General features: G+C 39.4%; 1 protein-coding gene across 4 annotated transcripts in view; it reads right to left on the bottom strand.

The window, feature by feature from the left end:
• Positions 1-15,422, bottom strand: part of SPART (spartin) — a 38,680-nt gene extending 23,258 nt beyond the window's left edge. The window contains exons 1-3 of one of the 4 annotated variants that reach the window (XM_023208825.2): positions 14,902-15,422; positions 5,004-5,075; positions 3,622-4,433 (exon numbers count right to left, since the gene is read on the bottom strand). In XM_023208825.2, coding sequence (XP_023064593.1) covers positions 3,622-4,431 — 810 coding nt within the window. In that variant the 5' untranslated portion in view covers positions 4,432-4,433; positions 5,004-5,075; positions 14,902-15,422. Of the gene's footprint in view, positions 1-3,621; positions 4,434-5,003; positions 5,076-5,712; positions 5,773-14,901 lie in introns of those variants that run through there. The other 3 variants (XM_023208826.1, XM_023208824.2, XM_023208827.2) reach the window with 3 other exon arrangements.
• Between the last annotated feature and the right edge of the window lie 232 nt (positions 15,423-15,654).

The following is a 15,654-nucleotide window of genomic DNA, read 5'->3' as shown; positions in this document are numbered from 1 at the left end:
TGGAAACATATTTTAAAAGGCTTTATAGAACCATCAACATCAACAAATCCCCAAGAAAATTAATCATTTGCTAGTCTGATCTTCCTGCAATAAGGACTGTGCTAAATATGCCATTGCTCCACTAATCAAGCAATCTTAAAGCTGATGGCCTTAACCAGCCCAGTGTTAACCAATAATGACTCTAACTTTAAATAAATAATAATCAAAGTAAATTAAGGTTTTCTTCGTTATTGAAATTAGATATTCCTTTTGTGGTACATAAACTATTTTCAGGTATTATTTACTTGAAATATTTACTGAAATAATAGTGTTTACTGATTTAATGCTCCTAACAATCCTATGAAATCAGTTACTATTATTGTCATTTTATGTACAAGAAAATTGAGGCACACAGAGGTAAATTAAGTTGCTCAGAACCAACAACTGAAAAGTGGAGCTTGGATTTTAACACATGTAGTCTGGACCAGAGAAGCTGAACAATTATTTTAATCAGAAACCCAGCACTCACAGGCCGGGCACAGTGGCTCACACCTATAATCCCAACACGCTGGGAGGCCAATGGGGAGCGGGGGGGATCATTTGAGGTCAGGAGTTCAAGACCAGCCTGGCCAATATGGTGAAACTCGTCTCTACTAAAAATACAAAAGTTAGCTGGGTGTGGTAATGCACGCCTGTAATCCTAGCTCCAGCTCCTTAGGAGGCTGAGGCAGGAGAATCACCTGAACCCGGGAGGTGGAAGGTGCAGTGAGCCAAGATTATACCATTGCACCCCAGCCTGGGCAACAGAGCAAAACTCTGACTCAAAGAAAAAATAAATAAATAAATAAGAAACTCAGCACTCACAACGTGGAATAATTTTTTGTACTAAACCCAAGAGAACCTGACATAACAGAATAGATTAAGTTAATGTTTATGGATTGTCTATCCATTATGAAATAAAAAGCAAAATAACAAAAGCTCTCCTGCAGTGTCATCTGGGAAGGTCAGCTTGCCAGTACACACACAGACTTAAGCTCACATTCTGGCTGCCTAATTTATTTCTAATGCAAAACATTATTTGAGAAACCAAAATATAACTGTGCTCAACATCAAAACAGTCTTACCCACAAACTTTTAACATTTGAGTAGTTATATATTTTAATATGTATGAGAAAAAATACACATTTCCCTTAATATCAGTTATTATTAAGATATAACTGACAAGTGGGACAATTTAGTAAAAATATAAAGCAAGTAATAGTAGTGGTATGGAGTTGACAAAAAAAATTGTAAATGTTATTCTAAAATAAAACTTAGGAAAGGTTTTTTTTGTTTGTTTGTTTGTTTGTTTGTTTGTTTTTTACTATTCCATGGTTTCTTCCAGATTAACTATATCCTGGTCACCTTAATTGAACTGGAATATCACCAAATTGTCTTTAAAATACCAACACTTTATAGACTTTTCTTAGGACAGGATATTACAGATGAGTGAGTTCATCCACCACAGGCTGATTTTTCCCAGTTTCATTTTCAGAGGGCAAATTCATGTCCAGTTTCTGTAACTATAGATATAACAGGTTTAAAAAGTATGTGGTATTAAAACTAAAACCAAAAGAAAAATATTTTTTTGAAGTTCTAGAATTCTGTCTACCTAAAACCAAAAAATCTTAATTTCCTATTTAGACCAATAGTGATTTTAACAGTGATTTTTAGTATAGGAAATATCTAACTTCTAGTATTTAGTTGGTTTATTATTGTATTTTTTTTTTTGACAAAAACATTCAGAAAACACATATGTTAACTCTTTTAAGGACACTCTGCTAAAAATACCTGAATACAAGCAAATGAGAACCTGTTAAAGAGACTCAAATTAAATTTTGGGAGCAATTTTACTTTTCATTTAGGACAAAAAAATGCACATATGAGAGAGATTAAAAACAAAATTAAAAGCACCAAGGACAAATTTGTATTAAAGTACAAGTCATTTCAATGGATGAGTGAATGTAACCATGGTACAGTATTTCTGCCATTCACTACCCCATCTCCAGTTGCTAAGGACCCAAAGATTTTTTATTTCCATCGTTACAGTGCAACACTATTAGTAGAAATTGTTATAGCTTTTATCATCCCCCACTACAAACCCCAACCAATAAGCCTACTCTTTTTAACCTTAAGGCTCCTTTCCTAAAATAATCTACAGGAGTCACAATATTCTTCCTGCCCAGTATCAAATATTTCCTTTCTTTTTTTTTTTGAGACGGAGTCTTGCTCTGTCGCCCAGGCTGGAGTGCAATGGCCGGATCTCGGCTCACTTCAAGCTCTGCCTCCCGGGTTTACGCCATTCTCCTGCCTCAGCCTCCCGAGTAACCGGGACTACAGGTGCCCGCCACCTCGCCTGACTAGCTTTTTGTATTTTTTTTAGTAGAGACGGGGTTTCACCGTGTTAGCCAGTATGGTCTCGATCTCCTGACCTCGTCATCCACCCGTCTCGGCCTCCCAAAGTGCTGGGATTACAGGCTTGAGCCACCGCGCCCGGCCCAAATATTTCCTTTCAATAATGCCCTCAAAGTATCTCCCTCACACATCCCCAGTAAGCCTCGAATTGTCTTTAAACAACTTTCAAGTTGACTCCATATAAAAACTACGTAAGAATCAACAGAAGAGTATACCAAAAGAGAAAATGATTAGAGATAGCCTGTGCTATTACTAAACCACATTATTTGGACTGTGGACAAAACACCTGCTTTGTTTAAAAAGTGATCTTTCTTCAATGCAAACTCCTTTGTTATACTCAACATATACTAAGTCCTCATTTCAAGAACTCATCTTCCTATACCTACATCCAATCTTTTAAAATGTGATTGTCACTGGACCACTATCTTCAGAATACCTCACTAAATCCACAGCAATGCCCTGACATCAATCTTTATGTAGCACTCTTTACTCTTGGACCAAGTGCATTCTGGTAAATGTCTCTGCTTGGACTGTTGGAATTACATCTTAAATTATCACCACAGACTCTACTTCTAAACCAGGGTCTCTCAACCTTGGCATAGTTGTGATTTTGGGCAGGATAATTTTTTTGTTCATGAGGGCTGTCCTGTGTAAATGTGTGGCAGCATCCCTGGCCTCTATCCACTATGCTAGTAGCAATCAACCTCCAGTATGACAACCAAAAATGCCTCCAGACATTGTCAAATTTTCTCTGGGGAGGCAAAATTAGCCCTGGCTGAGAACAACTGTTCTGGACCATGTGCTGGGTCTTGCCCAGTTTAGACCCTCAGCTGAGTCTTCACAACATTTGTGAGTATTTACAGCTATACATCCACAGGAATTACATAAATCCCTTTTCAAATTAAACTTACTAGGTTTCTTCTTCAGATAAAGAATTAAAAGTTTAAGGATGACCACTCTTCTCAAGTTTTATCATCACAAACTTAATATCAAAATAAAACTATTAATATATCTTTAAAAAAGACTATAAAACACAAACATGTTTAAGGCTCACAATTTCATGGAACATTTTAAAAACAAAGAATTTATTGTTATCTTTTTGCACTTAGAGTGCACACATAAACATTAACAAAAATGATGTAGTCTACATGTTTTTTCAAATTATGCTTTCATTTTCCTTTGGCTTACCTGAAGAAACCCAGGAGGACGGTTTAGAACCGAATCAAGAGAATTATCCAAAAACCTCACAATTCGAAGGTACCCAGGATACGAAGGTGCACTAACCTCCCCTGCAGGATTTACAAAAAAAATCTGTACTCCATTTGGTATCAAAATCAATTCATCTGCATCTAGCCCTAAAGTCTCAAGAGGCGGCGGCTGAGAATGATTCCTATAAAACTCTTCTCCAACTGACGAAAACTCTCCAGAATCTGTTCCATAGGATACAGTGTAGTGACCTTCAGCAGCCTGAGGAGTATAAGCAGGAGGAGCTTCTGCTGGACAACTTTGTGATGGTAAAGAGAGAGAAGCAGGTGCAGCAACTGCCCCTGCACTTGGAGTTGAGGTGTTTCCATCTACTTCAGCATGCTGAGGAGCTGAACTAAAAGACTGAGGCTCTGGTAATTTTTCACACACGTCTTTAGGTGGAAATTCTGGATATAACTTGGGCACCTCCTGAAGATCATTCTGTAGAGAAGTGGCAAGACCCTTCTCTAGAATTTCCAGCCTGGTGCGTACATTCTGTAGTGTTTCTTTCATTTTCTGTTGCATTTGTCTAGCAGATTCCCACCCAGGGCCTGTGTGTTCAGACTCTGTTGATGAAATGCTGATCCCTCTGAGCAGGTGTCCTATTCCTTGCTTATAGTAGTTCTTTGCTTCTTCCTTCTGACCTAATTCATCTGTATTCAGACCTTTGTTAACAAACAAAAAGGCCTTCTTATATGCTTCTCTGATGATCTTAATTTCAGCAGGTTCTCCATTTTGTGGCTCTTGCTCCATTTCTGCAAAATTGGAAACATATTTAATTATCTTGCTTAGCTATTGTTTACTTATCATCTATATCTCCTACCTGAATATATTTTAAGAGGACAAGTGCTTCGCTTATCTCTGTTTTGTTCACTATTATACTATCCTTTAAGCCTGCTATCAGGTCTGTCATAAAGAAAGTACTTAATATGTATTTGATGAATGGATAAATAAATGAAAACTCTCAGTCCAAAATACCTTAATTTAAAAACATAAGAGAATAAATCAGAATACATCTATTACATAATTTTCTTGTTCCAGTTTCTTATAATAGTTTCCTATCATACATATGATATGTATGATATATCATATCATACTGGACACATAAACATTAACAAAATGATGTAGTCTACACATATTTCAAATTATGCTTTCATTTTTCTTTGAAAAATGAATACATTTTTGTATGATAGTTGAAACAAGAATCTCATTCTAGAATTCATTATAATATAAATTCAGATTATATCCAGCCAATAAAAAATGAATTGAATCATACACTGGGAAAAACAGAAATGAGAAAAAAAATTTGAATGAAACTCTGTTACCTGATTTCCACTTAAAGGTGGCAGGTTACCCCACACAGCCCTGTTGCTTCCCCAAATCCTACTAAGATGACTCTAGAAAGATTATGAAAAAGGAATAACCATTTTTTCTTAGTGAGAAAAATACATGAATAGGTACTTCACAGAAGAAAATCTTTAAAAAGCATCTGAAAAGGTGTTCAACATACTATTCCCTCAGAAAAGTGAAACTAAAATCGAGTGACACCAACTAGACACTTACCAGATGGCTAAAATTTAAGACTGATTAGTGCTAAGTGAAGACAAGTGCAACTCTTCTACCTTGCTGGTGAAAGCTGAAAAATGATACACCATTTTGGAAAACTGGCAGTTTCTACTAAAGCTAAACATTCACCCACTCAATGACCCAACAATTCCACTTGCAGGTATATAACCAAGAGAAATGGATGCATGTGCATGCCAAAGACATGTATGGCAATATTCACAGCAACTACATTCACAAAAGGCAAATCCCTAAAACAACCCAAATGCTTACTCATTCATACAATGCAATAATATACAGAAAAAATTTTTAAACCTGATTGCCTGCAACATCAATGAATCTCACCAATTCTTTGAGCAAAAGCCAAATACAAAAGACTTCATATTGAGACCACATACTATGATTCTATATGAATGAATTAAAGAACGGGAAAAACTTGTCTATGATGATATAAATCAAAATAGTGCTTACAGGTAGAGGCTAATGACTTCGCAGGTACAGGAGGGAATTTCATGGCCTTTGGAAATGTTCTCTGTTGATCTGAGTGATGACTACAAGGGTGTACAGTGGTCCCCCCTTATTCACAGTTTCACTTTCTGTGGTTTCAGTTACCTGCAGTCAATCATTATCTTAAAATATTAAGTGGAAAATAACAGAGATAAATAATTAATAAATTTTAAATTGCTCATTCTCAGTATCATGATTAAATCTCTTGTTGTCTCTCTCTGTGCTCCCTGAGGCATGAATCATCTCTTTATCCAGGGCATCCATGCTGTCCATGCTCCCCTCCCATGATCACTTAGTAGATGATATGGTTTGGCGATGTCCCAACCCAGACCTCATCTTGAATTGTTATCCCTATAATCCTCAGGTGTCAAGAGAGGGACCCAGTGGGAGATGACTGGATCATGGGGGCAGTTTGTCCCATGCTGTTCTCATGATAGTGAGTTCGTATACTATCTGATGGTTTTATAAGGCAGTTTTTCCAGCTTCTGCTAGCTCTCTCTTTCCTGCCATCATGTGAAGAAAGTCTTTGCTTCCCCTTCGCCTTCTGCCATGATTGTAAGTTTCCTGAGGCCTCCCCAGCCACGCAGAACTGTGAGTCAATTAAACTTCTTTTCTTTATAAAGTACCCAGTCTTGGGCAGTTCTTTACAGCAGTGTGAAAATGGACTAATACAGCAGCCATCTTGGTTATCAGATCAACTGTTCCAATATTGTGGTGGCTGGATTCAAGTAATTCTTTTTACTTAATAATGGCCCCAAAGTGCAACAGTAGTGATGCTGGCAATTTGGATACACTGAAGAGAAGCTGTGAAGTGCTTCCTTCAAGTGAAAAGGTTAGTTTTCAACTTAACAAGGAAAAAAATCATATGCTGAGGTTGCTAAGATCTACCATTAAGAACATATTTGCTATTCCTGAAATTGTGAAGGAATAAAAAGAAATTATGCTAGTTTTGCTGTTGTCCCTCAAACTGCAAAACTTATGGTCAAAGCATGTGATAAGTGTATTAGTTAAGATGGAAAAGGCTTAGATATGAACAGAAACATGTTCCACTTGAAAGCAATGGGGTTCCACACTATCCATGGTTTCAGGCATCCACTAGGGGTCTTTCAACTTATCTCCCTTGGATAAGGGGTGGGGGGATATACATAAAAATTATTAAACTATAAATTTAAGATCAGGGCACTAGATGTATTTTATGTGATTCCTTAACAAAACAGATAAATAATAAAGCCGTAACTCACAAGGACAAATAGGGAGGATGAAGAGTCAACAGTACTTGGTGCCAAAAAAGGAGGCGGACAAGTGAAAATTCCCAAAACACACTTGAGAAAACAGATGCCTTAAATTGTCAGTGGGAAAATCAGAGATGGAGCTGCACTTACATCACATCAAAAACCTCTGAAAGCGTAAGAATTGATGGAATTCAATCTTCCAGTGGAAAGGAAGTAGAGGTACAGCTGAAAAAAGAGGACTGGTTGAAAGCCTGTTTACAAATTAGCACCCGCAGATCCTTCCTACACCAAGCACTCAGGACACTGTTTCTCTACAGCCCTGAAAGACCGAGTGCTTTGATCTAGAAGACTGTAAAATAAAGTGTGGATAAGAAACTATCAGGCAAGATTAAGGGTAAAAACCAGAAGCAGGGGGATTAAATGAAATGTTACACATTGATTATTGAGACCCACAGCCTTCCTCCCCAGAACTTGGTAATTAGGAGTTCCGGCTGCCAGGTACCCCTCAAGAAAGGAGATTGGAAGTTACCTTCTTGAGGAATCTGATCACCACCAAGAGGAAAGACACAAAGAATAGTGATAGTGAGTGTTTCCTAAGGAAAACTGTCCAAGCAATTCACCGTTCAGAAGCCATAGTTGATAGGTTCTACCCACAGAATCTCAGATCAGCTTTCTAGTGCTTCATTCACTCACATGCACACACTCACACACAGATACACACACAGCCCAGGATCACAAAACATGAGGCAAATATCCAGTATAAAAGATTAAAATAAGAGCAATGTGATTTGGTTGAAATGGACAATATGCAAGAAAAGTAAAACTTACCAAAAAAAAACCCTATCATTTATATCAACATAAAGAAAAAGAAAATATCACATCCATAAAATAAAAAGTGGGATGCATGCACACTGAAAAAACGATATTCAAGAGACAAAATGAACTCTGGGAAATTAAATATTTAAAAAGCAGAAAGGAAAAACTCAAGAAGGATGAGATCATACAATTATAGAAAATGCCCAGAAAGCAGAGCAAAAAGACAGAGATGAAAAATAGGCAAGAATAAACAAGAAAATTAGGACCCAGTCTATAAAGCATATCATTTGAATAATAAAACTTCTAGAAATATGGGAGGCCGAGGCGAGCGGATCACCTGAGGTCAGTAGCTCGAGACCAGACTGAACAATATGGTGAAACCCCGTCTACAAATACAAAAGCATTAGCCGGGCATCATGGCATGCACCTATAGTCCCAGCTACTCAGGAAGCTGAGATAGGAGAATTGCTTGAACCCAGGAGGCGGAGGTTGCAGTGAGCTGAGACCGCACCACTGCACTCCAGCCTGTTTGACAGAGTGTGACTCCATCAAAAAACAAAAACAAAAAAACAAAAAAAACTCCTAGAAATAGAGACTAGAGAAAAAAATAAGGGATGAAAGAATTAAATAATTCATAGAATTTCCTAGAACTGGAAAACATGAATTTCCTGATTTAAAACGATGAAAAGGTTGGGCGCAGTGGCTGACACCTATAATCCCAGCACTTTAGGAGGCTGAGACAGGCGGATCGCTTGAGTCCAGGAGTTTGAGATCAGCCTAGGCAAGATAGTGAGACCATCTCTACAAAGAAAACATTAAAAAAATTAGCCAGATGTGCTGGTGTGTGCCTGTAGTCCCAGCTACTCAGGAATCGAGGTAGGAGGATCACTTGAGCGCAGGAACTCAAGGCTGCAGTGAGCTATGATCACACTACTGCACTCCAGCCTGGGTTGAAAGAGCAAGACCCTGTCTCTAACAAATAAAAGTAAATAAAAAGACCAATGGGCAAATTAAGGAAAAAAAGGGACACCGAGGTAGGCGGATCACAAGGTCAGGAGATTGAGACCATCCTGGCTAACAAGGTGAAATCCTGTCTCTACTAAAAATACAAAAAATTAGCCAGACGTGGTAGCGGGGGCCTGCAGTCCCAGCAACTCGGGAGGCTAAGACAGGAGAATTGCTTGAACCCAGGAGGTGGAGCTTGCAGTGAGCCAAGATCATGCCCCTGCACTCCAGCCTGGGCAACAGAGCGAGACTCTGTCTCAAAATAAATAAATAAATAAGTAAGTAAATAAATAAATAAATATTTCACACCAAGAAACATACCATGACATTTTAGAACACTAGGCTCAAAAGGATCATCTTTAAAATGCTTATACAAAAAAAAAAAAAGAGAGAAATAAGAGTGCTAATGAACTTCTTGAAGGCAACAACAGAAGAAGGAAATTATATATTTAATTCATAATTCTGAGTAAAAATAACTGCTAAACCCAGCCAAGTGACTGCTCAGTTATTACATCCTCTGTTTGCTGGGTACCATGTTTTATGAAAGGAATCCCAAGACTGATGATGAGTTTCCAAGATAACAATCAGGCAAACACTCCAGGGTGGAGTAGGAGACAACAGAAAAGAATGTTTAAGAAAGTAAAACTGATAGAATACGTAATATGATTGTAAGCTCTGAAAAAAGATCTACACAACGGTGAGAGTATTCAGAGTTTCATTAGTACTCATTAAAAACTAAGGATTAACTCTAGGGAAAACGATGTTGAGCAAGAAATAAAAAGTAATCATAATGCACTAAATGTTTCAGTTTCCATTGCTGTCATGATACATACAATGAATCTCAATATAAACAAAATTATGGTACAATCATACTGAAAAGATGGGAAGATGGATGGATAAAAAGTTTATGTGCATGTGACAGAGGATGAAAGACGTAAAACTTCATCTTTCCCACTGAGAAGTTAATGGACAATGCCTAAAACTGAAAAAGTACCAATATATTTGCACTGTTTAGAGTACAAAAAGACCAAAAGAATTAGGTGAGAAAAATGATACAAGCTGACTTTGGGAGGAAGGGGTAAGATTTTTCTTAAATCTATATGTATGACAGAAAATTTAATTACTATTACATTTAAAAAAGTAAATGGAAGCTTTAGAGTAACTATGTCGAACAGAACTGTAATGCAAGCCACATATGTAATTTTTAATTTTCTAATAACCACATTAAAAAGGTAAACAGGTAAAATTAATTTTAATGATAGTATCTTATTTATCCAAATATATCAAAAACATTATTTCAATATGTAGTTAATATAAAAACTTTCAGTTAAATATTTTAGCTTTCTTTTTTTGGTATGGAGTCTTCAAAACTCACTATGTGTTTTACACTGAAAAGATATTTCGAGTCCAACTAACGCCATTGCAAGTGCTCAATATCCACAGGTACCTAGTGGCTACTGTTATTAGATGTAGTAATTATTTTCCTGTGATCTCATGAAAACTTATGATAGAAGAATTTCAGTGATATGAACTATTTTAGCAGCAATCTACACTATAAAGCATCACAGAAAGCATTCATTAAAATTGGTCTAGCTTCCGATTAATAATATAACTATACTTTCTAACCTGACAAGCCACTAGTCGGCCTTATCATGCAACAACTTCATGGTAGTCAACAGAATATATTCAGTAATGAATTTAGAAAATACCATATACAATTGACCATACACAGACCCAGCTATTTGCTCTACCCCACAACCCCTATCAAAATTAACAATCTCTTCTCCTGGAATTCTATCCTGTTGTGTCCTAAGATTGCCACACCTTTCCAAAGAAACCACAGGCATTTTGTACTTTATCTTCCTCAGGATACAAGGAGGCCCAGAGTAAAACAGAAGAAAGACAGCAGAGGTTAAATAAGCTTCTGTGAGTTGATTGGGAACTTCACCAGCATCATTAAGTTTGACCAAGTGACTTGAACAGGGTCTTGAACAACACTGTGACTTGGCACCCACTTTTGTGCTTCATACAATAGGACACCACTATCCCCATGCATCATTCAGAGTACTTAATATATGCTGGACAGTATGCTAGGTGTTTATCTCAATTCTTACAAACAATTCTTGAAGCAATATTACTATTAGTACTTCTTTGCAGAGAAGAAAATTGAAGTTTGAAAGCATTAATTGCCTTAGATCACCTGTTTTCTGAAAGACCCTGGAATTAAGAATTACTTTTACATTTTTTAAAGGTTATGAAAACAAAGAAGAATGTGCAACAGAGATCATATATAGCCCCAAAAGCCTAAAATATTTACTATCTGGCACTTGACAAAGTTTACTGACCCTGTGCTAGTTTACAGAATTAAATAGTCTGATTCCTAAACAAATCCTCTAAATCAGGGTTTCTCAATCTTGGCATGGCTGACATTTTGGGTTGGATAATTCTTTGTTAGCAGCATCCTGATCTCTGTCCACTGGATGCCCAGGGCAGCACCCCTCCCCCATCCCAGTTGTGACAAGCCAAAATGTCTCCAGACATTGCCAAACGTATCTTGGGCAGCAAAATCGTCCCCCGCTGAGAATTACCACTCTAAATGCTCTTCAAACTGGGGACAAATAAAGTCTTCCATGGGACATACACCAACAACATGTGTAATTTTAAGAAAAAGGCTTCCAGATCCTTTACTCCCATGAGTACTCCTCACTAAACTGATCTGCCTGAGAATATGCCCACTGTTCAGTTATCATACTAGTTTTTATTCCCCGAGATCCGTTCACAATCTTCCACTTTACGAAATAAAGGCATACTTCTCAGCCACTCCTATTCTTACTATGGTACACCGCCCCAGGATGGAAAAGCCTCCCTACCAACAAACAGTAAGTCAAAGGGTTCAAAGACCCTCCTTTAACTTAGGCACAACTCCCACTATCCATTCCATTAAGAAACAGATTTCCAGTACACTTCTACTTTTAATAATTATTCTTCATTAAAATCCATCAGGTGTTTATGCTATTCTGATCGACTATTTATAATAACTCAACCCAAAAGAAAAAGTTCAACTTACAGAATTAGTTATAGGAAATTTTTAAACTTAGTTTCAGCTTATATAAATATTGTTATTAAAGACATGTATCACAGAGATTAATAAAAAGCTCTCAAGCATAAAAATACATTATCTTAAGATAATATTCTGTGGGGTGGGGGTGATAAAAAAGTAAAATTTTTTCAAAAAGGAAGTGTGTAAAATATAATGTATTTTAAAAATTGATGGTGATGGATATAAAACTACAAAGATGCGATACTCCACTGAATACAGTTAAAAAGATTGATGTACCAACATTACATTAAAATGTTAATATCAATATCAGGTGGGAAATTGCATCCTTTTCAACTAACGCATGATGTAAAACACTCTAAGTTAACCGAAAGTGTGCAAGAGGGACAGTTTTACAAAAATTATTTCGGGGTTCACAAGCAAATTAAAAGTACTGCTTTAAAAATCACTCACTACTATTATAAATGGCAAAGATATAATGGACATGGTCTGTCTCTGGCCTTTAGAAGCACCAAAATTTGCTATCTTTTGTTAAGCTCTCTAAATGTGTCTGGCACTTTTCTAAGGTTATCCAATCCTCACTCTTGGAGGTTGATATCTGATTTTTAAAATGTTTTACAAATATGGAGCAGCTTGCCCAAGAACAAGGTTAGTAAATGATAGATTCAAATCAGTTCATGGATCAGAAGACTATCTGTCAAGAAAATTAAATGAGCCCTCGCCTGTAATCCCAGCTACTGCACAGGCTGAGGCCGGAGAATAGCTTGGGCCCAGAAGTTAAGGCTGCAGTGAGTTATGACTGCACCGCTGCACTCCAGCCAGCCTGGGTGACAGAGCAAGACCTTGTCTCTTAAAAAAAAAAAAGAAAAGAAAAGAAAAGAAAAACGAAAATGAAAACTAGATGAAATGTGTTTGATTCCAAATCTAAAAATCCTACTATGTTTACAAGTCAGCAGAGTGAGGAAACGGTGAAGAAAACCCAGAGTGTTCCACGGTAGAAAGTCATGTGGTTTAAATCTTCAGTAGGTAGCATTTGAAAGCAGAAGCGAGGCATAATGAAGGCATTTAGCTAGAAGCAGTATTTACCTTGGGTATACCTTTATTTCTAAGCTTATTTAACATACAGTATGATGAAAGATTTCCTAAACAATGTGTCAGTGGAGAGAACAAGATGGCTACTGAGAAAGAGGAGTGTGTCTGTGCGTAGGGTGGAGTGGGAGGGCTAATTCCGCAGGGTTGCTTAATAACCTTCCTTGCTGCATCTCCATTTCAAAGAGAAAAAAAGGTTACACAGAAAGAAGAGCCTGGATATCCAGAGGTTATATAAGTCTAATGGTCAATTTCAGTCTAATATCTGGGGAATCTCAACACAGAAAGAAAAAGGTTTAAATTAAAATATCACATTTTTATTTTGGGACTGGGATTTGCTATATCCTCAGCAGTCTCAGAAAACACATTTTACAGAAATAAGGATTGTAGGATGGTGACTTTTAAAAAAGCCTATTCTATTCCTAAGCACAATTACGTGTCAATCAAGTGTCCTGAAAAGATAAAAACCATTATCACATGATTTCACATTCTTCAATTTTCAAAGTTAAGAAGAGAAAGTCTTTGAAACGACAATCTGATGTATTAAACAGTACCTATACTAGTGTAACAGTCTTCAATAACAAACCAAAATCTGTTCCTAGATACCAGTAATTCACCTAAATTCTAATTTGTTAACGTTCTAATAAAACACATTTATTTCAACACAACTGTATGTATGTGTGTAGATGTCTTAAAAAGTACCCAAGAGCAAAGGTAAAATTCTGAATTAAAATACCTATTTAGTTCGATTCCAAAACATTGAAAGTAGTAACACACTCTCACTTCACGCTCAACAGTCAACATTACAAGCAGTCTTTAATAATACCGCATGTATCTCCCCAGAGCTAGCAGAAGTTGATCGAATGCCTACTTGGTCCTTTACCAGAAAAGCGGAGGGGGCTTTGTCTAATACCTGTATGCACCTCCCTCCGTAGCATCCCGCTCATTCTAGCTTGTTAGGGAAACCACAGACAACGACTTTTCAGAGAGTGCCACAGGTGAAGCCGACCCGAAACCACATTACAGAAAGGCTTCCTGTTTCAAACAGGTCCAATCAAGCCACGAAATGAAGTCTACGATTATAAAGAACTGAGAATCAGAAAATATTTCCATATGGGTGCGGTCTTCTATTACTTTTTTCCCCACTTTCGGAAATGTCAAAGAAAAACTGCTACATTCTTAAAGATGAGGCCATCATTTCATAGGCAGTAACAACCTGGAACGCAAATTCGTTAAATTATAATACAATAAGGCCAACCTCGAGGATCCTCGGTGGACTACTAGTGCACTTCTTTACAATTAGAAAGTGGAAAACTGGGTCAGCCCTACAGTCACGCAATAATGCCGCGTCACGAAACTGCGAATTCCAAGAGCAACTTTTCTCATGCCCAGAATTAAGCCGGAGGGATCCTCCGCGCAGCTCAATCTCTAGGAAGCATGAAGGAATGTATTGTAAAGAGTAAAATCACGCGCAATCCATCCCAATACAACTGCAGTTGTTCGTGGGCCTTCTTGCAGAGAAAGGCTGCCGAACCTTGACCGGGCCGTGGGCGCTGCAGGAGGGCAAAAGACCACAGAGATCTGCGAAGCCAAAGTAAATAACGAGGTTGGGGCCGCCAGAATGATCAATAGCGATGCTCCGAAAGGACCCCGCGAAGGGAAGCGAGCGGGAAGGATTCCCTCCAGTCTAACAGTCCATGGGTTAGACACCGAAGGTTCCCTAAATACCACATTCCGGGGAAGGGACTGAGAACAACTTCTCAAACTATTCTCTCTTGAAATCGCTCCCTTCCTCGAAAGTTCCATCTCTGAGATTCGGAAGAGGCCCCGAACCCCTCCGCCCTTGTCCCGTGACCGTCGCCCGCTCAGCCTCCCAGCCGAGTCCGCCGGGCCTGGGGCGCCCACCCCGCCCACCCAGGGGACCGCGCAGGGGTGAACTCCCCCGCGCCCCACCTGCGCCTTCCAGACCTCGGGCGCCCTGGCGTCGCCACGAGATCTCCCCGCGCGGCCGCCGCGGCACCGGCCAGATCCCGCTCCCTCACACGGGTCGCCGCTGCGCTCGCCGGGGACCGGTCCCCAGGTTCCCAAGGCCTCGCGCGCGCGCTCGCCGTGGCAACTAAGACGTTCCAAGACGCGCGCTCTCCAACGCTGCGCGTCACGAGACCGCGCCGCCCCGCCCGTCGGCCTCGCTCCAGCCACCGGGCCCGCAGCACGTCGCCGCCGCCGCAGCCTAGGTCACGTGAGTGCCCACGCGCGCGTCTTGTCAGCGGATTCGTCGCCGGCCTGCTCAGACTAGGTTCTGCCCACTCTGACCTTCTAAATGGTACGTGGGAGGACGTCCGTCCCCTTCGAACTTAAGAGTCACCGTAACACTTTAGAAGGGGAGAAAAGGAGCGAGGGCGGCAGGCGACAGAGAACCTCGCGAGTCAGCGGCTTCGCGCAGACCCCCCCAGGCACAGTCCCCTGCGGCCACGTCGGCTGCTCCGCGCCTGCGCAATCTCTTTCTCGCCCGCGAAACCGAGGCCTCCGGAGATACTAGAAGAGAGTGTGGGCAGTGAGCGCTTGTAGCCGCTAGAGGGAGCGCTGAACACAGTGCGCGAGAGACAACAAAGGCTGATTGTCCCCTCAATGCCTCTGCAGCCTCAGCTTTGTGACTTCTGTATCCAGAGCACAGTTAGTTTCCAAAAGCCCGCCTGCACCACGTGT

The sequence above is a fragment of the Piliocolobus tephrosceles genome, chromosome X (assembly GCF_002776525.5).
Source record: "Piliocolobus tephrosceles isolate RC106 chromosome X, ASM277652v3, whole genome shotgun sequence".
In the NCBI taxonomy this organism is placed as follows: domain Eukaryota; kingdom Metazoa; phylum Chordata; class Mammalia; order Primates; family Cercopithecidae; genus Piliocolobus; species Piliocolobus tephrosceles.
This window is presented reverse-complemented; position numbering and strand designations above follow the sequence as displayed.